The sequence below is a fragment of the Aedes albopictus genome, chromosome 2 (assembly GCF_035046485.1).
Source record: "Aedes albopictus strain Foshan chromosome 2, AalbF5, whole genome shotgun sequence".
Classification (NCBI taxonomy): domain Eukaryota; kingdom Metazoa; phylum Arthropoda; class Insecta; order Diptera; family Culicidae; genus Aedes; species Aedes albopictus.
Window position 1 is genome coordinate 2621332 of NC_085137.1, and position 26822 is coordinate 2648153.

The 26822-nt window shown below is 47.1% G+C and overlaps 1 protein-coding gene across 1 annotated transcript; it reads right to left on the minus strand.

Annotated features, from left to right (window-relative positions):
- Positions 1 to 1780: 1780 nt before the first annotated feature.
- Positions 1781 to 26822, minus strand: LOC109411735 (DNA-directed RNA polymerase I subunit RPA2). The gene is made up of 4 exons (XM_019685334.4): positions 26623 to 26822; positions 25815 to 26560; positions 24012 to 25429; positions 1781 to 3003 (listed from the first exon to the last, which is right to left on the minus strand). Exons 1-4 carry the CDS (start codon positions 26689 to 26691, stop codon positions 1847 to 1849), a joined length of 3390 nt encoding a protein of 1129 aa, XP_019540879.3. The 5' UTR covers positions 26692 to 26822; the 3' UTR covers positions 1781 to 1846.

Below are 26822 nucleotides of genomic sequence, written 5' to 3' on the forward strand. Positions count from 1 at the left end.
TGCCATAAATCCCGCAATAGGAATTTGTAGTGACTGGATGGAAACGGTAGTCAATTATGACTTACCTTACGATGTGTTCATTCCTTCCCGCCAGGAGTGGGAAGGAACGAGGTGGACCCAGCGTTCCAACAGGCTCTATAAATTTCTTCACAGATGTTTCGACAATGAATAATCTGACAGGCTCCGGAATCTATGATGGCCCTAGAACAAAATCTCTGTTCACTTAGGACAGTGGCCCACAGTATTTCAGGCGGAAATATATGCAATATTAGAATGTGTGTTATTATGCCTGTATAGATTTGCAAAAATATGTATTTTCTGTGACATCCAAGCGGTACTTAAGTCGCTTAATAACTACACTTGTAACTTATCCATACGCAATCGAGTCTACGGACAGGACATACGGGTCTAGAGGGAAACGAGATTGCTGATGAGCTAGCCAGGAATGGATCTAATGAAAGGTTCATTGACCCTGAGCCCTTCTGCGGGATCTCAGACTGCTCTGTTAAAATGGAACTGAACAATAAAATAGGGTCAGTCAAATCACATCAAACTGGAATACACTTCCCCATACGAGCCAATCCAAAATGCTCGTAACGATAAACCCGAAGAAAGCTGAACAACTTTTAGGTCTCAACATCTCTTTTCTCCACATCTACACCGGTCTAATAACTGGGCACTACTCACTTGAAGTGCAAATTTTCGGTAATACCAATCCGTGTGGTCAAATTATGAAATTCAAATAACTCAACGTACATATGTACAGATGGGTAAATTATTGGTTAAATTGGGAAAAAATCCACAGCTCAGGTGAGATTTGAACTCACGACCCTTATTCGCTAATAATAAGGGTCGTGAGTTCAAATCTCACCTGAGCTGTGGATTTTTTCCCAATTTAACCAATAATTTACCCATCTGTACATATGTACGTTGAGTTATTTGAACTTCATAATTTGACCACACGGATTGGTATTACCGTAAATTTGCACTTCAAGTGAGTCGTTTTCGAGCATCTACCTCTACGTAGTTACCCGTCGTATCAAATAGAATGCGAACGACGCGTTTGATCGCCTTCCAGGTAGCATTGTTCTTCCTCTACAAGTGGTTGAGGAAGCGTTGCCTGTACGATAGGCAAACAGTTTCAAACAATAAACAAATCGCTTTCGCTCTTCGTACATATCTACAACAGAGATGGTTATATTTGCGGTTTAGGGGAAGATGATATAGATCGATGAGATTAGAATTGAACCTTATGACAACTAAGTTGTCGGGTCATTAATTGGCTCGGTAGCTTAGTTGGTAAAGCCCTTGTCTAGCGAATAAGGGTCGTGAGTTCAAATCTCACCTGAGCTGTGGATTTTTTCCCAATTTAACCAATGATTTACCCATCTGTACGTTGAGTTATTTGAATTTCATAACTGGGCACTGCCACTGCAGATACCTTCTACAAAAGATCGGAGCAATCCAAACCTCAAATTGTCGCTTCTGTGACGAGAGAGAAACATCAGAACACATCCTCTGCTATTGCAGTGCACTCACCCAACATAGATTCAAAGTTCTCAGCAAGCCCTTTTTAGGGCCTGCTGACATATGGATCTTATCCCCCAAGGACGTGGTTGGCTTTATAAAGCTAGTCTCGCCAGAATGGTGGAATCACATATTGTAACTCAGGATCAATAATAGATGGTCTTGAGCTCAATCGATACTAAGGTATCTCACGACAAACGAGACAGAACTTTGTTCAATAGAATACGGACATATACATAAAAAAGAAGGATAATTCGTATTTTATGTACTAAACTTTATTTACTTTTTTATAACATAAAAGAAAACTTAATTTTATTTTTTACAGTAGAGGCATCTCTAGATCTAGTTTTACGTTAATGTTCATTGCCGTCAGCTGAGATACCAAGAACTTGAAAATGTACGGTATTTCGACGTATCCAATTTCTTTGTCGGAGCGGCACAGTCGACACGTGGCAGGTGTTCGATGCGTCTCGGAGGTATTCGTGGCAACCCTTTTCGTTATACTACTAATTGGGCCTAAAAGCGTGCCACAACCCCTACACACGAGTGTTGTAATCTTGTCCGACCCGTGGAACAATCGATCCTGCAATAGGAACGAAGCTCCGTGTGCTATCAATGCATCGCGTTCCATTTCTCCGAACCGCACACCTCCTCCTCTGGATCGGCCCTTGTTCGGCTGGTGGGTCAACTGATCGAGGGGACCAGTGGACCGGACCTGCCACTTATCTGACACCATGTGACGCAAACGTTGATAGTGGACAATTCCAAAGAATATGTCCGCTTTCATTTCCCGCCCGTCCACGCCGCTGTACATTCGCTCCGTGCCATAGTAGTTGTACCCGCTGGCCTCCAGCAGTCGGCCAAAGTAATCGATACCGGTGTTGTCCTCGGTGAATCTGAACGGCGTCGCATCGTGCACCAGGCCATGGCAAGCACCGGTTTTACCGGCCATCGTTTCGATCATCATAGCAATTGTCATTCGCGACGGGAAACCATGTGGATTAAAGATGATATCCGGAATCATACCGGATTCTGTGAAAGGTAGATCCACAGCAGGCCACTTCTGCGAACAAATACCCTTCTGTCCTGCTCGGGAAGCGAACTTGTCGCCCACGTTGGGGTTTCTCACTATCCGGAAGGTAATGACCACTCGCTTCGGCGCACTGGCCGAGGTGGACCCGCAGAGCTTGACGTTGTCCACGATGGCATCTTCATGGCCATGGAATTTGACCACGTGGTAGCTGTGGTCATTGGTGTCGAAGTAGCAGTAAAGGGGCGTTCTCAACGAGAGCTTTGCGCTTTTGTGGGGCAGTCCATCGTTGTCCAGAAACGGCCGAAGGTTTTCATTGCGCGGATCACGCGCAAAGAAACTGTCTCCTTTGAGCTCGATGAATTCATTTTTGTAAATGTTTCCATGGGCAAATCCACGCTCGAAGGCCGACTTGTTGATGATCATGGCATCTTCCATGTCGTAGCCTGTGGGGAAAGAGATTGAGAAAGTTAAATAAGATTTCACGCGGTTTAGGTCTATCATGTATCAGGTATCAGAAGGCTGGCTCCAGAGGCAGTTTATCCTCGATTTGGGATAGGTATTTGTGCCATCTTCTTCATAGCGATGACACAAATACCTATCTCAAATGGAGGACTTCATGATCTACTTGACTAATGGTACTAACTTCAACGCATTATAAGAACCAGCGCCCTAAAAATGGAAATGTTTCACTGAATCAAATTTCAACCATAGCGTAACAACAATGTATGCAAATTGAAGGGACCGATCAAACCATCGAGATATCGAGATGCAGATCTTCGAGATATGGAGAGTCGACGGTATTCTACTATATCGAATTGGTTGCTTTTTACGCGCTGCTTCCACTTTCTACCCTATCATGGTAGAATCACAGAATGATGAGCACGAGGATGTTGCTGTATGGATGTTGGTTGTTCCTTTTTCCAGTCCGATTGGGGGTCCATTATGAGTTACCGTTCGCCGATATCCAAGTATCCGGGTCCGTTTGACCCATGGGCTCAGAAAAGGGGCAGTGTCAGCTGCTCTCAGGGGGAAAGAGCATCCGACGAAAGTGCCGGGGCTGGGATCGAACGAAAGACCATCTGCTTATGAAGCAAACGTGTGACCACTTTTGCCACGGGCCCCGGCGACTTTATTTTTTCGCGAGTTCCTGAAGGAAGTTTTGATGGAATTCTTGTAGAAATTCCAGAAAATATTACCGAAGAAAATTTTCATTGATTTCCCGAAGGTATTCCCGAAGGAACTCCTTGAAGAACTATTTGGTTCGAGAAAAATAAGTGCATTTCTTTATTGAAAAATATTGGCCACCCTATTTTGTTAACTTTGTATGTGTGAGTAGTTTGAGGGCCAGTACATACTATAGTTGAACTACCTTTTCAGTTTCTTTGCGTACAGCACTGCGATCGGTACGCGAATTCAATCGTTTAATAAAATTGTTAAAAATACAGTCCACAGTGCTATTCTCACTGACTATCCGAAGGAACATTGGTCCTTGACGTACCGGATATTGAGTTAGCGCTTCGATTTCTTGATTTCGTGCGCGAATCAGGAAAATATTGACGTGTTTCGACGGCTCGACGGAAGTTCGACGCAGTTCGCGACGCGACGTGATTTCTGGCTCGGCGGTGCCAGGAAAGTGCAAAAAGTGATCGGCTTGAAGAAGGCTGAAGATTGATTCGAGAGCCTGAGTGTTTCTCGGAAAGAATCCACGATTTTCCGAAATAAATCCCAGACGGAATAATCCACCGGATTCGAGCGAAAGGAGAGTGAACATAACGAGAATTGGACTAGTGATGATATGTTCCTCAGATCCGGAAAAGTGAAGAAAACTTTGTTTCCTGCAAGTGCGTCGCCATTTTTGACACCGCAAGGTCAAGACAGATACTCGACTCCCGTTGAAAGTGTGCGTGAGCAGCGTGAGCGACAAGAACGACGCAATAAGGAGAAAAACATGGCCGACACAGTAGAGGCTTTGCATCAGTGTTGCCAAGCGACAAGGAACAAAGTGGAAAGGATCCGAGTGGTGATCGTTGCAGCGAACATGAGCCACGACAAATTCAGTTTTCATGCTTTGAAACTGTATTTGAAGACAGTGGATTCCTGCTATGAGGAATTCAATGGATTTCAAAATCGAATTTATTTGACGGATGCCAGCCGCAAAGCTGAATTCGAACAACACTTCATTGAATTCGAGGAGGTCTACGAATTCACTCGGATCGCAATAAGTGAGATGATTCAAGCCCACGAAGATGAACAACGAGCTGCTGCTGAGGCCTCCAATGCAGATCGACTGAGCCAACTGAGTGTGATGAACGCCAGAGAAGCTAGTCAACCGGGTGGCAGCGGCTCAACCAATGCTCAAACACGGATTCCACCTTCCCTGATTTTGCAACAAGCGCCTTTACCTACCTTTGACGGGCGCTACGATCAGTGGTTTAAGTTCAAAGCAAGGTTCCGTGATATTGTCGACCGGTGTGTACATGACTCGGATGCTACGAAACTACATCACCTCGACAAAGCTTTGATCGGAGATGCTAAAGGTGCAATCGACGAGCAAACTCTGAACGACAATAACTATGACGGGGCCTGGAAAATACTCATCGACCGATACGAGAATTTGCCGATGGTGATCCATGGACACATAACCAAACTGCTAAACTTGAAGCCGATGACCAAGGAATCTACAGTAGACGTTCGATAACTGCAACATGTTTACGTTTCACTTAGCGAACAAAATTCGATAACTGCAACGTCAGACAGGCGTCAACAACCCATCAATTGACGTTAAATGAACGCAAAATTCATTCGACTGTTTATTTGGGCTAACTTGGCGCACCGTTTTGACGGATAGCGGTGCGATAACTGCAAATTTGTTGCACTTACCGGACTTGCAGTTAAAAAGCATTGCAGTTAAACCGTTTGCACCGACCGAACGTCTACTGTACCCATGAGTTGCGAATATTGGTCGATGACTGTGTAAAACGGGTTGAATCGCTCCAATTCCACAAGTTGAGGATGGACACAATGGGTGAAGCGATCATCATCACACTCTTGACGTCAAAACTCGATCCTGCTACAAGAAAAGCTTGGGAGCTGTCGGTTCCACACGGTACACTGCCGGCATACCAAGACACTGTTGCTTTTTTGAGGAACCACTGTCACGTACTGGAGCGCTGCGAACAAGGAATTAGCTCGGTGAAAGGCAGGAATCAAAATCCGATTTCCAGACCCTCCGCGGGGATTGCTGCACACAAAACACACACTGTGACAGTTCAGAAACCGGACGATGGATGCTCGATATGTTCGGGAAAGCATCTGATCGATACCTGTGAAACCTTCAAGAATATGCAGGTAGATGCGCGTTATGAAAAGGCGAAGCAGCTGGGATTGTGTTTCGGATGCCTCAAAAGAGGGCATCGAACGGGTGCTTGCAAGAACAAACCGGCTTGCCCATCTTGCACAAAGAAGCACCATCCACTGATGCACTACGAAGAGAAGAAAAAGCCTGTCAGCACCGACCAACCGGCACAAAGTAAACAAAGTGATGGTTACTCTGGCAACCCACCGCTGACGGCAGCCAAATGTGTTATTCCTTCTGAACCGAGAGTGTCGAAGAAACAAATCCTGTAGGCAACGGCGGTAGTGAAAGTTTTCGACTGTTGTGGTGTCCCGTATGACTGCCGTGTGCTGCTCGATTCAGGCGCGATGACGAGCTTCATTTCGGAGCGGATGGCGAATTTGCTGAATCTACGAAGAGTGAGCGCAAACGTTCCCATCGTTGGCGTAAACGGGATGAAGCAATTTGTGAAGTTCAAGATTTGTGCGAAGGTGGCTTCGAAAACGACCAATGACAGCTTCCTTTTGGAGTGTCTTGTGGTTCCACGAGTAACTGGACCCCTCCCGGCGACGAAAATCGATTCTTCAAGTTGGCCGATTCCAGATGCGCTAGAGCTGGCTGATCCAAGGTTTTACGAACCAAGTCGCATCGACATGCTGATTGGTGCCGAGATGTTTTTTGAGCTAATTCAAGCAGGAAAATGCCAGATGTCACCCGATTTGCCCGTGTTGCAGGAAAGCTCGCTAGGCTGGCTGGTGGGAGGCAAAATAGCCGGTGCAACCGCGTTCAACATTGTGAAGGTGTGTCATGCAAAACCAACGGAGGTTAACAACGAGCAGCTGAGCGAGTTACTCAAACGGTTTTGGATTGTTGACAATCAGCAGGACGACATGCATGTTGAATTCGACGAGTTTTGCGAGGATCATTTCATGAGGACACACACACGAACACCAGAAGGGCGCTACGTGGTCATGATACCTTTTCGTGACAATCTTTGCGAGCTTGGTGAATCCCGAATGCAAGCCGAGAAGAGATTCTACGCACTCGAACGCCGACTGGAACGAGCCCCCGAAATGAAGAAGATGTACGTGGATTTCATCAACGAATACCTATCACTAGGCCATTGCCGGGTGGTGAATGAAGTTGACAGTTCAACAGATGGTGCGTATTATCTGCCACATCACTGTGTTGTAAAACTGGACAGTTCCACTACTAAACTCAGAGTGGTGTTCGACGCCTCTGCGAAGAGCACCACCGATGTCTCTCTGAATGACGTCATGATGATCGGCCCGACTGTACAGGACTCACTGTTCGACATTGTGTTGAGATTTCGAATGCATAAGTATGCCTTCACTGCCGATGTCTCAAAAATGTATCGCCAGGTGCTGGTGAGTCCTGAGCATAGAAAATATCAACGCATTCTATGGAGAGAAAACAGAACTGATCCGTTGAAGGAATTGGAACTGAGTACCGTAACCTACGGAACCGCGGCGGCGCCTTATCTAGCCACCCGCGCCATGGTACAACTTGCGAGAGACGAACACGACAACTACCAAACGGCAAGCGAATCTGTACTGAAATCGGTCTACATAGACGATGTACTCGACGGTGCGGATACACTAGCCGATGCAAAGCAGTTACAGAATGACTTGACGGTGCTACTTGCCAAAGGAGGATTTGAACTTCACAAGTGGTGCGCAAACGACGTGACACTTCTTGAAGAGATTCCCGCCCAAGCACAAGAAAAGCTGTTGAAGGTTAATGAAGGCGACGAAAGCGGTGTAATCAAAACCCTGGGAATACTTTGGAACCCGACAAAGGATGCCTTCATGTTTCGGGTAAAGCCAGTGGACGAAGGCGCTACAAAACCGACGAAGCGGTTGGTATTGTCCGAAACAGCTAAATTGTTTGATCCGATGGGGTTTTTGGCGCCAGTTGTGGTTATTGCCAAAATGATAATGCAGCGACTGTGGAGCGACAAGATGAATTGGGATGACCCCCTTCCCGAAGAGCAGCTGCGCGACTGGAAGAGACTGAGGACGGAGCTCTGTAACATCAGTTCATTTAAAATCGATCGAAGACTGACAGCGGATAATGTGACGAAAGAAGAACTCCACGGATTTGCCGATGCCTCGATGATGGCATACGGTTGTTGCATTTATTTGCGAAGCGTGAAGACGGATGGAACTGTACAAATGCAGCTGGTTTGTGCCAAGTCGAAGGTGGCACCCATTAAGGAGCAGCAACGTCCAGTGAAACTCAAAGCAGAAGCGGAAGAGATGACCATCCCACGGCTCGAGTTGTGTGCGGCGCTCCTACTGGTGGAGCAGATGGAAAAAGTGCGCGAAGCCCTAGCATTTAACACCGAAAAGGTGATGCTATGGGCCGATTCGAAAATTGTGTTGTGTTGGATAAGAAAAATGAACATAAAGACTACAGTGTTTGTAAGAAATCGAATAATGAAGATTCGTAACTTGATGCCGAATGTTAAGTGGAACTATGTATCGTCAAAGGAAAACCCTGCTGACATAGTGTCACGGGGTGTCTTTCCCGAAGAACTAATAAGAAGTGCTCTTTGGTGGACGGGACCTGCGTTCCTGCATGTTGCAGAGTACGAAGACAGCATCAAAGTGTGTGGATCGAATTACGACGAAGATTCCGCCGTAGAGCAGGCTGTAACAGTTGCTGTCGATGGCGGCACTGAGCGATCTGTACCGGACAAGATAGTGACCAGTGCAATTGCTGAGAACAGAATGTACGAACTGATCCTTGGTTGTAGCAGTTTGAGGAAGGTGCAGCGAATCGTCGGATACGTTAACAGATTCATATTCAACTGTCGGGCATCAAAACGTAAACAGGAGCGACGTCACGGATGGTTGAGCAGTATTGAGCACAACGATGCCTTGATTGCTATGGTGTTTGTTGTCCAGCAGTGTGAACTGTCCGAGGATATTGATCGGGTGCAGAAACAAAAACCGGCGGGTAAAATGTTGAAGAACCTGAACCCGATCTACGACACCAGTGAACGATTGCTGAGAGTTGGTGGTCGTATTAGGCATTCTGACCTGCCGAGGGACCAAAAACATCCAATGATTCTCCCGCAACGCAGTCATTTTACGGACATCCTGATTGAAGCACTACACGTAGAAAACTTGCACGTTGGCTTGAATGGCCTCCTGGCGATTGTGAAGCAGAAATTCTGGCCTGTCAGTGCGAGAAGAGCAATTAATCGAGTGCTGCATAAGTGCGTTACGTGCTTTCGTTCGAAGCCTACTGAGGTACAGCAGTTTATGGGCGACCTCCCTGCCTGTCGAGTAACAGCAGACCTGCCTTTCGCAAGAACGGGGGTTGACTACGCTGGGCCATTTCTTTTGAAGGTAGGTGCCCGATCGAAGATAAAACTGAAGGCATTTTTTTTTTTTTTTTTCCTTCTAAACCATAGGGGGATAATCTGCTCAACAGACACCCTAACAGAAGGTTAGGGTAGTGTAGGTCTGACAGGCCGTCTTCTACAACAAAAGTAAAATCCAGGACTACTCTCTCCTCGTACCCACTAAACCATTCCTATGGTCGCCAAACCCTACGTCTCTCCGGAACCACCAAGAAGGTATTGCTTCAGAGAGGGGCTAGTGCACATCGCACCCACAAGGTTAGCTGCGTAGCCTGCAGCAACGAACATCGATGACTCGCTTTGGAGAGTCCATCACGGTAGCATGCTGGCGCTTAGCCAGTTTCCCGAGTGGTCCTCGCCACTCCCTTTGTCCTCGGAAGGCGGGCAGGGTCAACCCCGCCCGCGCCCTACTGCTGAGCGGACATCAAGAACTGATGCCCACGTGCAACCCGATCTGACCTGCCCGTAAGGAAGGGTATCACTACCCTTCAGGCCCTATCAGATGCACCCGTAGGTTGCAGACAGCAGGATCTCACCTACCCCGACCCTTGCCGGGGACCCCTTTCCAACCGCGGGCTCGGATCCAACCCAGTAGACCGACGCCACGACAGCACCGCTACCGGGACTTCCTCTCCGCGGCCACTTAATCGTTGTAAGGGTCGATCTCGACCGCAGGGCACCGGTATGACCTACGAAGCCGACTCCGAACCCCTGGACCACCTCTTGTACTGCATCTGGACTAGCCATTCTCCGAGTCCACGCGCCACCTCCTCTGTAGCTCCCAGACGATGTGGGTAATAGCCGTTGAAACGGCGTTCCAGCCAAACTCATCCCTACACATCCTCTGGACCAAGTTGTCCGGAGTTGTGTCCTCCCCGCATGTGGCAAGCATGCGGTCACGCATTGTGCGAAAACGCGGGCACACGAACAAAACGTGTTCCGCCGTTTCCTCTAAACCATTGCACACTGGGCATTCGGGAGAATCCGCATGCCCGAAACGGTGTAGATACTGTCGGAAGCAACCATGACCTGTAAGGACCTGTGTCAGGTGGAATGTGACTTCCCCATGGCGCCTATTAATCCAACTATCTACCCTCGGTATCAACCTATAGGTCCACCTTCCTTTGGTGGAACTGTCCCACGCGCGCTGCCATTTGACCATAGAGGCCATCCTGACAGTCCTGCGTATGCCTCTTGTGCCGCGCATTTCGAAGCACTCCATGTCCTCACTGATAAGAATGCTGATAGGCACCATACCAGTAATGACGCAGAGAGCGTCGTGTGACACGGTACGGTACGCGCTCGCAACCCTCAGGCACATAAGCCTGTAAGTACTTTCCAGCTTCCGTCGGTAGCATTTAGTACTTAGCGCGGTGCCCCACGCCGGGCCGCCATACCTAAGTATGGATGTAGCAACACTAGCCAGAAGCTTGCGCTTACTGGCGTACACCGCAGAGCTATTGGACATCATCCGGGACAGTGCCGCAATAGCTGTGGAGGCTCTTTTACAGGCATAATCGACGTGGCTACCGAAGGTAAGCTTATCGTCGATCATCACGCCCAAGTGTTTGACGGAGCGCTTTGACAGGATAGTACAGTCTCCTACACTGATCTCCGTCTGCTGCTCCGACTTCAGGTTGTTAACAACCGTCACCTCTGTCTTGTGGTGAGCCAGCTCCAGTTTCCTGGACCGCATCCACGCCTCCACAACTTTGATCGAGTGGTTGGTAGTCAACTTTACCTCCTCGATCGTTTCACCGTAGACTTCGAGCGTAATGTCGTCGGCAAATCCGACAATCACCACTCCCACTGGATACTCTAACCTCAACACCTCGTCGTACATGACATTCCATAACACCGGACCCAGGATGGAACCTTGCGGGACTCCTGAGGTTATGTGAAAGCACTTCCGACCCACCTCCGTGTCGTAAACTAGTACACGATTCTGAAAGTAACTTCCGAGAATCTTGTACAGGTACTCCGGTATCCCCAGACGCAAGAGCGCATCGGCAATAGCAGACCAGCTGGCGCTATTAAACGCATTCCTTACATCCAGAGTCACTACCGCGCAAAAGCGAATTCCCCTCCTCTTAGGCTCGAGTGCTTTCTCGGCGGTTTTTGTAACCGACAAGATAGCGTCTACGGTGGACCTCCCCTTCCGGAAGCCGTACTGGTTACTCGAAAGACCATTTTCGCCCTCGGTGAACCGCAACATTCTATTGAGGATGATCTTTTCGAGCACCTTCCCCGCCGTGTCAATCAAGCATATTGGTCTATATGCCGACGGGTCTCCGGGTGGTTTCCCCGCCTTTGGCAATAGTACCAGGCTCTGCCTCTTCCAAGCTTCTGGGAAAACTCCCTCGTCCAGGCATTTCTGCATAGCAGACCTGAACATCTCGGGAGCCTCTGCAATAGCTACTTTTAAGGCCAGGTTCGGAACTCCGTCCGGACCTGGGGCCTTACCTACGCTAAGGGACTTAGCTATCCCCGCAAGTTCCACATCGGTGACCCTCTCCTCATCGCCAGCCCCAGTCTCCGGCTGTCCTACGAAAGGAGGCCAAGGACTAGGATCATGACGCGGAAAAAGTCCTCCAATGATCCCCTCCAACATCTCTGGAGATTGCTCTGTAGGAGCCATCACACCTCTCGTCTTGGCCATAACGATCCTGTAGGCGTCACCCCACGGGTTCGTATTGGCACTCTGACAGAGACCCTCAAAGCAGGCCTTTTTGCTTGCTCTTATCTCGGTCTTAAGCGCGGCTTTTGCAGCGGCGAACACCACCCGCCGTTCGTTTCGCTCTTCCTCTGATCGTGCTCGCTGCATCCGCCGCCTAGCCCGTAGGCAGGCGCGGCGCAGGTCCGCAATCGCGTCGGTCCACCAGTAAGCCGGTGGCCTCCCATTTCTAGGGTGGACTCGCCTAGGCATGGTCGCATCACACGCACGTGAGAGCACCGCTACCAGCTCGTCGCCGTCTAAACCGATTAAGTTTCGCTCACGGCGGAGCGCCTCCCTAAATACCCCTTCGTCGAAGTATGATGTCTTCCACCTGCGAGGGCTTGGCCTTGGCCTAGCCGCCTCTTCTTCTATCCGCTGTCTGCTGTTATTGTAGTCGATACTGTAGCGAACCGCCAGGTGGTCGCTGTGAGTGTAGCCATCATCTACTCTCCAGTTCGAACTACTTGTTAGGCCAGGACTACAAAAGGTCACGTCAATAATTGACTCCGCTCCGTTTCGACTAAAGGTACTCTTGGTACCGACATTAGCCAAGTCGACATCTAAGATGGCCAGTGTTTCTAGCAGGATCTGACCCCGCTGGTTCGTGAAACGGCTTCCCCATTCCACGGCCCAGGCATTAAAGTCGCCCGCTATTACCACCGGCCTTCGACCTGTTAGCACGGTCGTTAAGCGGTCCAGCATTTGCGTGAACTGCTCGATCGGCCACCGCGGAGGCGCATAACAGCTACAGAAGAAGACCCCGTTTACTTTGGCGACCACGAAGCCCTCATAGGTAGTAGACACCAACTCCTGAACGGGGTATTTACCCGTCGTCCATATCGCCGCCATTTTTCTGGTCCCATCCGCGACCCAGTTGCCGTTGCCGGCGGGTACTCGGTATGGGTCCGATATGATGGCGATATCCGTCTCCCACTCAGAAACTGCCTGACAAAGCAGTTGCTGAGCCGCATCACAGTGGTTTAGGTTCAGCTGCGTTACCTGCACTGTGATTTGTTGTTCACTGCGGCTTTCTTGAAGGCCGGGCACCTTGGACCACCCATCGGATGTCTGTTGTTCGAGGATTTCCCGGTACAGATCATGCAGATGGGCGGACTCGTGCAGCTTTGGGCCTTATGACCTTCAGCGCCGCATCGCCTGCACAGTTTGCGCCTGTCGGGGCCTTTGCAGTCCCACGACTTGTGTCCTGGTTCCAGACACCTGAAGCAAACCTCTGGTGGCTCGTGGAATGTCAGGTGACATACACACCAACCCACCTTTATGCTCCCTACTTTAACGGACTTTTTGACGTCCGCCACAGGTAGCTGAACCAAAGCTATCTGTGTCCCTGCTGGCCCTTTCCGTAGCTTAACGGCTGCGGCGGCCACCTGCACATCGCACTGTTGCCGCAGTGCCGTGACGAGCTCTTCCACTTCGGTGATCTCATCGATGTCTTTGACCTTCAGAGTCGCCTCATGTGTCAGAGCCCTCACCTGCACACCCTCACCAAGGACCTCTTCTGCCAGCCTCTTATAGGCGGCGCCCTTGTGCTCCTTCTGGCGCTTCAGCTCCAGGATCATCTCGCCCGTACGAGTACGTCTAATACTGCGTACGTCGGCTCCAAGACCCTCAAGCTTGGCGTCGCTTCGCATCATCTTCAAGACGTCCGAGTACTTGGACTGTTCCGTCTTGATGACGATAGCGTCGCCTTTTTCGCGCTTGGCACCTGCCCTCCTACGCCTTGGCTTGGCGTCCTGCGCTACTACCTGCGGATTCGCCTTCTTCTTCCTCTTCCGCTCTACCTTCGTCCAAGGGGGGTCCACCCCTTGGATCGCCCTACTCTGTGGCTGTTGAGGGCCCACTAGCGGTCGCAACCCCTTGTTCCCATCGTTCCGGGACGGGCCAGCCTTTTCAGGCCCACCCTTCCCAGCTTTCCGGGAACCCTGGCTGGGGTCCGACCTTCCGGCATTATTACCGACTTTCGGGGTAATGATTCGCCTGGCCTTGCGGGCACCGCCAGACAGCTCCTCGCCTGACGGTTGCCTCGCCCGCTTCTGCGATTGCTTGCCCCGTTTGTCGCGAGCAGTCGCTTCCGCCTTATTCGGACTTCCTGCGAAGGAGAAGGCCTCCGTTTGGGTAAACTTCGGCACTTTCTCATTTGCAGGCTCCGCTGCTGCAGCAGTCAGCAACGCGAGTGCCGCGTGCTCCTGCTTGGCATTGTCGATCGACGCCCTAAGTCGAAGCAAGGCCGTTTTCAGGTCCTTGCTTATATTCGACTTAGTGGACGCAAAGTCGATGATTTTGCCAAGCTGCTGCTCAGCCACCTCTATTGCGGACCGTCCTTTGGATCCTCGGTTGACGGCCCTCAACAACCACGCTCCGTCCATAACCTCCACCGGCTGGCTTGCCGGGAAGTGGACTGGAGCACCCACGCTTGAGCTGCGTACGCAACTCCCAGCGCCTATCTCCTCACTTCTCCTTGTCGGAGATCTCATCAACCCGCTTCTTGCGAAGGGGTTGATCCCACCACTACTACCTGCTACACTTGATTTCTGTATTGGTTTGTTACTCATATTTTATTCCCACGAGTCGCACGAGAAAGAATGTCCACCACGCCAGAGCTCTGCATTAACGCGGTAAGGGACAGCTTACTGTGGGGGGTGCCCAGGTGCCCCACAGGCTCCGTTAAAGATCGAGCATCTTTTTCACCCCCTCGATCACTCATTCCTCGGCACGGGTCGCTTGACACCTTGAATTGGGGTTAGTAGTCCTATTCTTAGCCGGCAACTACGCGGCTGACTCGCAAGCGGGGGGGTGCGTCAGGCCCCAGGACATCCGTCCCTGCTGCCCGGAAACTGAAGGCATACATTAGCCTATTTGTGTGTATGGCCACTAAGGCTGTACACCTCGAATTGGTGTCATCATTGACAACGGACGGTTTCATCGCGGCACTTCATCGATTTGCTGGACGCCGTGGTAACCCGTCAGAAATTCTTTCAGACAACGGTTCTAATTTCCGTGGTGCAGATCGTCAACTTACGGAATTAGTAACACTTCTGAAGTCGCAGGTCCTACAACAACGTGTCAATGATTTCTGCCAGCCAAGGGGAATTTCGTGGAAATTTAACCCCCCACGTGCCCCACACCATGGAGGATTGTGGGAGGCAAACGTGAAGTGTATGAAGGCCCATCTTTACAAGGTGTTGAATGAAAGTTATTTAACTTACGAGGAAATGAATACCTTGTTAGTTCAGATCGAAGGAATATTGAACTCACGACCCCTTGTTCAGTTAACCGACGATCCTCGTGACTATGAAGCTTTAAGCCCCAGCCACTTCCTGATCGGCCGCGAACTGACAGCTGTTGCCGAGCCGATTTACGAAGATCTGCGAGAGTCAAGTTTGTCAAGATATCAACATGTGCAGAAAAGGAAGCAATGTTTTTGGCGACGATGGTCAGCCGAATACGTCACCAGTTTGCAGCGGCGTAGCAAGTGGTATAAGGAACCTACACTATTGCGAAAGGGACTATTGGTAATTCTCAAGGAAGATAATATGCCGCCCCAAATGTGGAAGCTGGGTCGCATCGAGGAAGTCTACCCTGGGACCGATGGAATTACAAGAGTTGTTGATGTTCGAACAAGCAGCGGAATTTATCGACGAGCAACCACGAAGATAGCAGTTCTGCCAATTGATGACGAGGCCTAAGCTGAGTGAGGATTGCGGGCGAACCCACCGCGGGGGAGTATGGTTCGAGAAAAATAAGTGCATTTCTTTATTGAAAAATATTGGCCACCCTATTTTGTTAACTTTGTATGTGTGAGTAGTTTGAGGGCCAGTACATACTATAGTTGAACTACCTTTTTAGTTTCTTTGCGTACAGCACTGCGATCGGTACGCGAATTCAATCGTTTAATAAAATTGTTAAAAATACAGTCCACAGTGCTATTCTCACTGACTATCCGAAGGAACACTATTTAAGGAACTTCTTGGACAATTTCCTAAGGAACTTCTTGAAGAATTCTACAAGAAACTACAAGAAAGTTTCCGGAGGAATTCCTACAGGAGCTACAATGGAAATTAATGAAGGATATTCATTGGCAAGAAAAATTTCTCGAAGAATTTTAAAGGCTGTCCACGTTAAATTTCGGACGCCAAATCGGTGATATTACAAACCAATGTTGCGTTGGATCTTCCTCGCGAGCATTCATTTTTGCATCTTCGCGATCCATTATTCACAAGCATTCGTTTTTTCATTTATGCTTCGCGAAGAACACTCTAGCAAGTCAATGGGAGCAGTGAACGAGGAAGTAAGTTGATCACTTTTGCAGAGCACATGCAACTCCCATTCATTCATGGTACTCACTCCTCCATTCGTCCACTTCGTTGCGAGTGCATTTTGACAGTTGCGTTGCGGCTTATCTGGTTGGGAAAGACCTGGCATCAGGCATTAAAATTCTATGCCGAAATCCGTATTTTCCGCAATCCTCGGTGACCGCTCTGGCTCCCCTCTCAGTAGAAGGTGATTTTTTGAATCAAATTAGCCCTAGAATCGGTGATAAAATGGCAAAAATATGACCATTTTTATTTAGCAGGTACCAGGGTACCATGTTAGCTAGAATGCCGTGCAGCGGGTGTCGTTCACGAAGCTGCTCGTGCGAATGGTTTTCTGATCTTCGCGAAGAGCACGCATGATGCATCGAAGCAATCATGTCTTCGGGCGATGAAGTTTTTTTTCCAGTCGTAACGGCGATGAAGTTTTTTTTCCAGTTGACGGCTGTTCGGGTTCGTTTGGAAGTTGACCATCAATGTTAACTTCTTTTCCCGATCAGCCTAGATAGCTGTGTAGTGTCGGTAGCGGTTGTCTCAATTGGCTAAGAATAACACTACGGATCGCCTGATCCAGTGGTAAGAGTCCACTAAACAGGTGACCCCTAATTCATGGTGTTATGCGGCTTTATGCTTGCCGTGCCAAAGAATGAATGGTTAGGGGGGTCTAATAAAAACCTAACCACAAACGGAGCCTGTGGAGAGTTAGGGCGTCCTCCACAGAATTACGCCCTTACTGCGCTAACCGGAGCAATTGTGCAGCGGACCTTGCGTTTCTCCGAGATAATCAGTTGCCCTTCTTAAGTCTCAAATTTGAGGCTAAATAAGGGCGGGGTTATTCAAATGTTGTTAATTAGCTTACATTACTACCTCTATGGGTTCGCTTAATGCGTTTTCGTCATTAGCGTTTTTCAATTGACACCGATTTGGTTCGTCGTTGATGTTTCCTTTTTGTGCTGTGATTGTGAAGAGTGTAATCCTGTCTAGTTTGGGTAGTGGCTACGGCAAGGAAACGTCAGATCAATTTTCAGCGTAAAAAGCGTATGTAGCCCAAGTGGATCTACTTCGTTAACAGTATGTTTCAACCTTTCCTTATGGATGCCTTGAAGCAAGCTCTTGTTTTCAGCATATTTCCGCTGATTTTTGGCATCTGAAGTAGCTCAAACATTGATTTGAGATGCTTCAGTTTGATGGAATTCTTAGGTAGTACAGTTCATAGTTAACTTAACATAGAATTGCACCTAACCCAACTCTGCATGAGCAAAATTTGTCATGAGTTGACTGATTGGCATGTGTCAGATAAGGAATCTCCATTTGACCTTCTTTGCACTTCTGAGTGTTCCTTCGCAAACTTTGCGTATTCAGGCGTCCCTGCTCAACAAACTAGGGAACCCAGGGGGTAAGAAACTCGGCACACTTCATTTTGTGCCAATGTGCCGGCGATGTGCCGAAGTGTGCCGCCGTACTGGCAGTCATGCTGTCAGTTGACATGTGACTTTTTTATATATCTGGCAACTACGCGTTTGTTTTGGTTTTCGTTTTGTGTTCAGTCATAACCAAAAAATATTGTTTGATGCTCGTGATGCTGCCTCTTCTTCTTCTTCTTTTTTCTGGCCAACTAGCACCGTTCGGCGCCAGTTGTGTCTTACGTCGGCTGGGTCTAGGAGCTAAGCCTTAAATTCCGACGCCCCAGGGAGACAGCCACCACACCTGAGGACCCTACATATCGAACCCATCAACACATGGGCCGGGACCTACGGCTTTACTTCCTATCCGAGGGAAGGTGTGATCACGGATTTTATGTCTCAGAAAATCCCATCGGCGTCGACGGGAATTGAACCCCGACCGACTGGGGTGAGACGCAACCACGCTTACCACTACACCACCGACGCCGACTGATGCTGCCTCTATCCATTATGTGGCTGAGAAGGTTGTTTTTTGCCAAAATATTCCACCACAAACTGGAAAATTTGTGATCGACACAGGGATCACCATCTCAAGCGCAGAATCCTAGAAATGTAGCATTTTAGTAACCTGGGACATTCGTAATCGCTGGCACGATGGACATCTCAATTCAATCCAAAATGATCTAGCGATTGTTCTCTTAACGACCTGTATAAAATTTCTATCTTCACAGAGTTTTGTAACTCCGTGTAACCACGTTATTTGGTTACAGTCCCAGGCGAACTCCCAGAAACATTCACTTCTTCGAAATAAACTAGAATATTCCGTTAAAATTGTTGGCTGAAGAACTCAAAAATTACATTTTATTGCAGGTTTTACTGCCTTTAGACCCGCAGATTCTAACCCTCGCCCTCGCCGTATCTCTCATTCGAAAGATTATATTTCAAACTCGATTTCAAAGGACTTGCGATCCCGCCGTTTATTAATAAAATAATTCGATGGCATCTTCCGGCCGGGCGCATCCAGGGGCACATCTAAACCAAGTTCGAAACCTCTCTGAAAGCCCTAGAAGACCCCTTTGTTTTAACCCGTTTAACCATTTAACATCACATGGAAATACAAGAGGAACTTCCATCAGAGTCGTGTTTTGTGTATCAAAGTTTTGTTTTGTGTTTTTTTTTGTTGAAAACGAAAACATGGAGAAGTGATGCCAGTTTTATGACAGCCAATCTAAAAAAGTGCCAGCTTGTGCCAGCAAGTGTGCCGAAAGTGTGCCCGGCACACTGTGCCGAGTTTCTCACCCCCTGAGGGAACCTAATTGGTTGCGATCACATTTTATGGATAACTCGCTTCTATTGCTACTCCAAGAGAGTTTCATTGTGGTTTTGTTATCACAACGCCCTTCATTGTGGTATACCATAGCTACTGCTTTGAAAGAAGCTTGTCCTCTGCGGTCTGTGCGGACCGCAAGAGGTATTCCTGAACGGAACTCGGACCTGTTCAAGTTCTACATATCTTCGGATACACCAGTCTTTTGTATAGCTACGAATCTTTGCTTCTACCCCGAGGATTGTAGCTGTAGAATCGATTTAGTGGGCACTAAAAAGCTCTGCTTACTTCAAATCTTCTGGAGCAAATGAGGCTTTGTCCTATTTTTCTCCAGAGGGCTTTGAGTTTTTCAAACATGTTTTGAACTCTTGTAGTTTTCTACTGGGTATTTTCATGGCGTGAAATTACTCTGTAGTTTCATCCCGAAAGAGTGCGTGCGTTGTAAAAAGAAGGAATAAGTTCCAGATTTATCTGGTTACCTTGTTCTTTCTGAAATGCTTGAAACGCATTGTCGATTATCACATCTGTGATGTTCGTCTGGCTAACATGCCTGTTCATGTGAACTCACATGTCTCCCAATTTGGGATGTCCACAGTGACTCTTTTACACAAAGTTGTATACGTTTTCAAGAAAGCACTCGCTCAAACGTAGTTTTTGCTTGGGTGATTTCTTGAATATTGAGGATGCTTTTGATGACGTGCCTTTCTATGTCATATTGAAAGTCGCATGGCGTCGCAAGCTACCTCCAATGAGCTATAGGCTCTTTTTACGCTTATGCGTTTTACAGTGTCCTTTTCAGGGCACTGATTAACCCCGTTGTGGTATGGGCTATGAGCTCTCGTTGCGCTTAGGCGTTCATTCCCTCTTCTAGGGCACCCCTTCCTATTTCATCACCTTTCCCTTTCCCAATTCCCATCCCTTGTCCCATTCTCCCTCAGGTAAATGATGAAATAGGCTCATATGTATGGCGATGGCACAAATGTCCCAAATGGAGGATAACGTGCCTCTGGAGCCGGCCTTCTGATACCTGATACCTGATACCCATTCATTCATGGTACTCACTCCTCCATTCGGCCACTTCGTTGCGAGTGCATTTTGACAGTTGCGTTGCGGCTTATCTGGTTGGGAAAGACCTGGCATCAGGCATTAAAATTCTATGCCGAAATCCGTATTTTCCGCAATCCTCGGTGACCGCTCTGGCTCCCCTCTCAGTAGAAGGTGATTTTTTGAATCAAATTAGCCCTAGAATCGGTGATAAAATGGCAAAAATATGACCATTTTTATTTAGCAGGTACCAGGGTACCATGTTAGCTAGAATGCCGTGCAGCGGGTGTCGTTCACGAAGCTGCTCGTGCGAATGGTTTTCTGATCTTCGCGAAGAGCACGCATGATGCATCGAAGCAATCATGTCTTCGGGCGATGAAGTTTTTTTTCCAGTCGTAACGAGCGACGACGACGCTTCGTTGATGACGAACAAAGCTCAAGCATTGGCAAACCTGTTCACTCGCAGTTCACATGTACATGGCGAAGCAATATTCATCGCCATTCGCATGTTTCATCAGTGTTCAGCAACATTGTAATACAAACAATCCGGTGGCAAAGCATGCGAACGTCGATGCTTGCTGTTTACTTTAGTCCTTAACCTCGAAAACAAAATTTAGTTCATTCAAATCTGTTCATATTCGGCAATGTCATGACGTTTAAAAAAAATGTGATGAAAATGATTTTGTAAAAATGCGTTAAAAATATAAGAAAGTGCAGTCCTCTGTCATCAAATATGAACTGGATTGCTTCACTATTCCTGAAGTGGGTTTATTTTGAAGTGCTAGTCCTGGCGAATTTGTTTTTACAATAACGAGCAGGATTCACAAGATTTTTCGCACATAAGCAAATACAAATTAAGTGATGTTTTGCATGCCTCGTAAACCAGAGATGGAATGACAAGAATATGAATCTCCAGGGGGTGAGAAACTCGGCACAGTGTGCCGGGCACACTTTCGGCACACTTGCTGGCACAAGCTGGCACTTTTTTAGATTGGCTGTCATAAAACTGGCATCACTTCTCCATGTTTTCGTTTTCAACAAAAAAAAACACAAAACAAAACTTTGATACACAAAACACGACTCTGATGGAAGTTCCTCTTGTATTTCCATGTGATGTTAAATGGTTAAACGGGTTAAAACAAAGGGGTCTTCTAGGGCTTTCAGAGAGGTTTCGAACTTGGTTTAGATGTGCCCCTGGATGCGCCCGGCCGGAAGATGCCATCGAATTATTTTATTAATAAACGGCGGGATCGCAAGTCCTTTGAAATCGAGTTTGAAATATAATCTTTCGAATGAGAGATACGGCGAGGGCGAGGGTTAGAATCTGCGGGTCTAAAGGCAGTAAAACCTGCAATAAAATGTAATTTTTGAGTTCTTCAGCCAACAATTTTAACGGAATATTCTAGTTTATTTCGAAGAAGTGAATGTTTCTGGGAGTTCGCCTGGGACTGTAACCAAATAACGTGGTTACACGGAGTTACAAAACTCTGTGAAGATAGAAATTTTATACAGGTCGTTAAGAGAACAATCGCTAGATCATTTTGGATTGAATTGAGATGTCCATCGTGCCAGCGATTACGAATGTCCCAGGTTACTAAAATGCTACATTTCTAGGATTCTGCGCTTGAGATGGTGATCCCTGTGTCGATCACAAATTTTCCAGTTTGTGGTGGAATATTTTGGCAAAAAACAACCTTCTCAGCCACATAATGGATAGAGGCAGCATCAGTCGGCGTCGGTGGTGTAGTGGTAAGCGTGGTTGCGTCTCACCCCAGTCGGTCGGGGTTCAATTCCCGTCGACGCCGATGGGATTTTCTGAGACATAAAATCCGTGATCACACCTTCCCTCGGATAGGAAGTAAAGCCGTAGGTCCCGGCCCATGTGTTGATGGGTTCGATATGTAGGGTCCTCAGGTGTGGTGGCTGTCTCCCTGGGGCGTCGGAATTTAAGGCTTAGCTCCTAGACCCAGCCGACGTAAGACACAACTGGCGCCGAACGGTGCTAGTTGGCCAGAAAAAAGAAGAAGAAGAAGAGGCAGCATCACGAGCATCAAACAATATTTTTTGGTTATGACTGAACACAAAACGAAAACCAAAACAAACGCGTAGTTGCCAGATATATAAAAAAGTCACATGTCAACTGACAGCATGACTGCCAGTACGGCGGCACACTTCGGCACATCGCCGGCACATTGGCACAAAATGAAGTGTGCCGAGTTTCTTACCCCCTGGTGCGCACACGGTAACAGCATTTTCGAGATTCTGAAGTTTTTAGGTGTCAGAAAATTAACATGGAGAGGCTTTACCGTGCCATGCTCTAATACCGTGTATTAGACGAAAATCTCAAATGTTTTACTATGTGACTTATTTTCTTTATTAAGTAACTAGTTCAAACAATAGCACATAACACCATCTTAAGTTAGGTGTGATTAATTTGGCAAATATTTACAAACACAAGCAACTAAAAAATATTATTGATAGGTACTTTTTACTTTATAAATCAGTAGTACAAACCTCTAAGCAACGTTTAACACGCAGGTTCTTTTTATTAAGCACTTAGAGCACCTTTAACGGTGCGCTTCTATACCCCGTTTGGCAGCCCTCCATCATTGCAGCAAACTTTACCGGTCGCACGGTGATTTACACGGCGAGTCACTTCATTCGAGAGTGGATTCCTCATCTCGATATACGACTCCGACTTTTCTCACGTCACTCCATTCGCAGAATGAGCACAAGGGTTGACTCAAAGGACCACCAATGTAGGCGGGTCACATACACGGTATTCGTATTAGGAACAACGCTATGTTTTATCATTTCTATTTTAACCCTTCAGCGCGCGCGCTGTTGTAAAAAGTACAACACTACCAAAAAAACTCGCTTTTCGTATACAGCACGAGCGCGGTGCAGTTTCGGTTGCTTGATGGCGCGCGTCCTGGAAGGTTAACCATGACTTAAAGATTTGGAATTCCACTTATCATATTTATTATACTTAATACATACAATAAGCAATAAAATAACGTTCGGAAAACGAAGAAGATTTGTAAATTCGGTTTTACGAAGCTGTTTGAAATGAAGAGCATCCTTAACGTCACGGTATTAGGATTTTCCCTTCGTGTTTCTGCAGGAGTTTCTTGTAGAATAGCTTCAGGAATTTCATCGGGAATCCATCCAGGAGTTCCTTCGGAATTTTCTGCAAAACGCTACTTAAAAAACTTTAATAGAAATTCTTAAAGTAACTCCTGAAGAAATTTCTAAAAGAACTTTATTTTGATGTTTGAATTCTGAAAGAAACAACTATTGGAAGAATTCTCAATAATGAATTCTTGAAGGAATCCCCAGGAAAAAAAACGGTTGGAGAAATTTATGTCATCAGAATCTATGCTGGAGGAATCTCAAAAGAAGTTTTTGTTATCGGAGTCCCGGAGGAACCAAAAAATCCAAAGGAACTCCTACTAGAAAAATCACAGAAAACAAAAAAAAAATCCAGAAGGGATTTCTGCAGGAGGAATCTTAAAATAGTTATTTATGCGAAGGAATGCCTGTTTGAGGAATCTTTAAAAGAATTTAATGCTAGAGAAATGCCGAAGTGATTTATCTGTTGGAAATCTTAATAGCAATCCCTGCTGAAAGAATTCCTGTTCAAAAGAAAGTTTTGCTCTCCTAATTGAAACCCACAAGAAATCTTTAGGTACATCAGAGAAGGCTTTCCTACTGATTGATTTTCACAAGATAATTATTTATCAGTTTTGATGTCTTAAACCGTTAAAACGACCAAAACTACAACAACCTGAGTTATCAAAACTTGCAATACCACAACATGAAAATTAGTTTTCAATTTGCTTTCAGACTTTGCTTATAAGCCTACCCATAATTACTACATATTCCCTGCGCCCATAATTCACACTCACCGGTATAGGAAATAACCGCCACGATGGCATTCGTTCCCATGGCGTAGTTGTCCAAATCGATGTTGTCGTGATGGACCGGTCGGAAAAGCGGCGTCCCCGGAGTTTGCAGCCGGTAGAACTTAGAAACGCACTGCTGCTGCCAGTTGTGACAGGGAGTGCCCATCGTCTGCTTACCCATTTGGCACTGGTACATGTTTCGAGGCGACTGGTTGCAGTCCGGCATGGGGATCAGCTTTGCCAAGTTGCTGAGGAAGGAGGTTTTCGACAGTTCCATGTGGGTCGTCACGTTTGGATAGGCTTCTTCCGGAGTTATGCAAATGTCCATGTAGACTTGTTCGAACGTTCCGATCAGTTCGGTTTTTTTGGCGTACAGATTCATCACAGGACGCATCATGCGAGCCACACCGACGAAAATGTACAATCCGGGATACTGACCGCCTTCCTTCGATGGAACCATCGCAATTTCGGTGGCCTCTGGGATTTCCAGTCCTTCGATTTTGAGCAAACGCAACTTATTGACCGCCACAGCTGCTACATTTTTCGGGATATGTCCGATGATTCTTCCTTCCAGCATTACCGAATAGCTTTCCTGGACGTTGTAGCCGTCGAAACACACACTATTGATGGGCGTCATCCCGAACCTGATCAGACACCGTTCGATGTTGGCCACCTTTTTAGGTTCGGCACTTTTGGACACCAGGCAATCGGAGGTCATATGATTCAGCAGACCACATGGCGTTCCGTCCGGAGTATGGACGGGACAGATGAAACCCCAGGCATCGGGCAACAACTGTCTGGCTTCGGTAGTTCTCATCGTCACGAAGAACGAACCACGATGAACGGCACGGAAATGCGACATGTACCGCATCCGATTGATGTTTTCGGCCACAATGACCAAACCGGAGTCCTGCATCAAACCCATTTCGCTCGCTTTCGGCATATTACCGGTTGCCAGGAAATTCGAAAAGGAACGATCGAAATTCGCAGTGTTCTTGCAGGCCATCAACATTTCGTTCTGAGTCAAGTGCGCATCTGCGTCGCTACATAGCTTCAAAATGTTGAATTTCACCCCAATCAGAAATGAAATCATGTGCTCCCGAAGCAATTTTTGGTACAAATGGCCGCCAAGCAACAGCTCCTGCATCATGACGCTATCGGCTCCTTCCGGCTTGCAACGGCCTTGAGCTGCAGTGAAGAGCTTCTGCATCATAAACACCAGCAGATTGAACTTATCCAGGTCGTCGTCCAGGTGAATCAGTACGCAATTCTTCAGCAAGTGATCCGCCGTCTCTTCGTTGGTGTACCACGGCGGCAAGTTGTACAATCTTTGCCGGAAAACGTTCCCAATGTAGTTTTTACATTCGCCTTGATTGTGAATGCCCTCTTCTTGCAATTCACGGAGCATATTTTGAATGCAACTGAAATCGAAACAAAGTGTTTAGTGTATTTTTTTTAGAAGTATTGCAACATGTAAAGTGTGAACAAAATTTCGGCTTCAGTTTTTGAAAGTAGGTACCAACTAAAGTAAGTTGAACACTTTAGGTCTTCAGGGGTTTTATTAGTTTAGTTCGAAATTTAGTATTGTAATTTAGTATCAAGCTTAGGCTGAAACATCGATGTTTTGCAACTATATCTTGAGAATTAAACAGAGAGCCCCGAATATTTTCAAAAATTTGATAATTACATAAAATAAAACACGAAACTAATCTAACAAAATCAGTATTTGACAATTTATGATGGGTACTTTCAGAAACTGAAATCAAAAATTATTGTTGAACCAGTAGGTGTCTTCAAACTACTCACTGTTTATAATATTGATCGTCTTCGAAGCCGGAAATGAGCCTTTTATAGATTTCGTTATCGGTGTAAGGCGACAGCGCTTTCAGAAGCATCACAACCGGAACGAACGTCAGCGACTTCCTGATGGAGAACATCAACTTTGCCGTTCCGTTGACCAGGTAGTGCAGCACATTGTTGGTAGATGTTTGATCCGTCTTTACGCAACGAATCATTACGCCGGTGCTGCTAAACTCCTTTCCCCGTTCCTTCCAAGAGTTCCGGTTCAGGGCAATCGGAAAGTTTCTCCTCGTCATAATAATCATTCGGATCAGCTTCTCCAACCCTCTCACGATGAAATGTCCACCCCATTCGTCTTCGTGTTCCATCCGTTCAACCAGTTCCCGCGGGGACAACCCACCCAAGTTGCATGCCTTCGTCCTAAGCATTATCGGCAAATGTCCGATGTCTTTCGTAATCGGCGGTTTCGGTTGCCCATTCACGTCCCAGTCCACCACTATCGTACACATCCCGGAGTACGTTTCGTTCTTCTGTCGACATTCGGATGGGAAAATCCGCTTCTCCTTGACGTTGATCTGATTCAGTGGAACCGTCGGTTTCGCTATCGAACAATGGCTGATACGTAAACGAACGCGATTCTTGTTCGGTAGCTCAAACTCCATCGGGTCCAGACGCCGTATCACATCGTCAATGCCTTCCTCCAGCATGTAGTTGAAGGAATCGATGTGCGGGGTTCCGAGATTGGCCAGAATCTACAACATGCAAAACGTGACCGTTAGAGGTTAAATCATAATCCAAGAATTCAATCACCTACCTCATTTTGTTTCGATGGGATTATGCTGAACTGAGGCTGTAGATTGGTAAGCACCGGTAGGTTCTTCATTCTGAACTACAAAACTTGTCCGTGGTACATTTATTTCACTGAAAATTAGGAAAAATATTCGGAAAAACTTCCACACGACTCACTCTGTTGACCAAAACATGCTGCTTTGAGAAAGTGCGAGCGAAAATGAC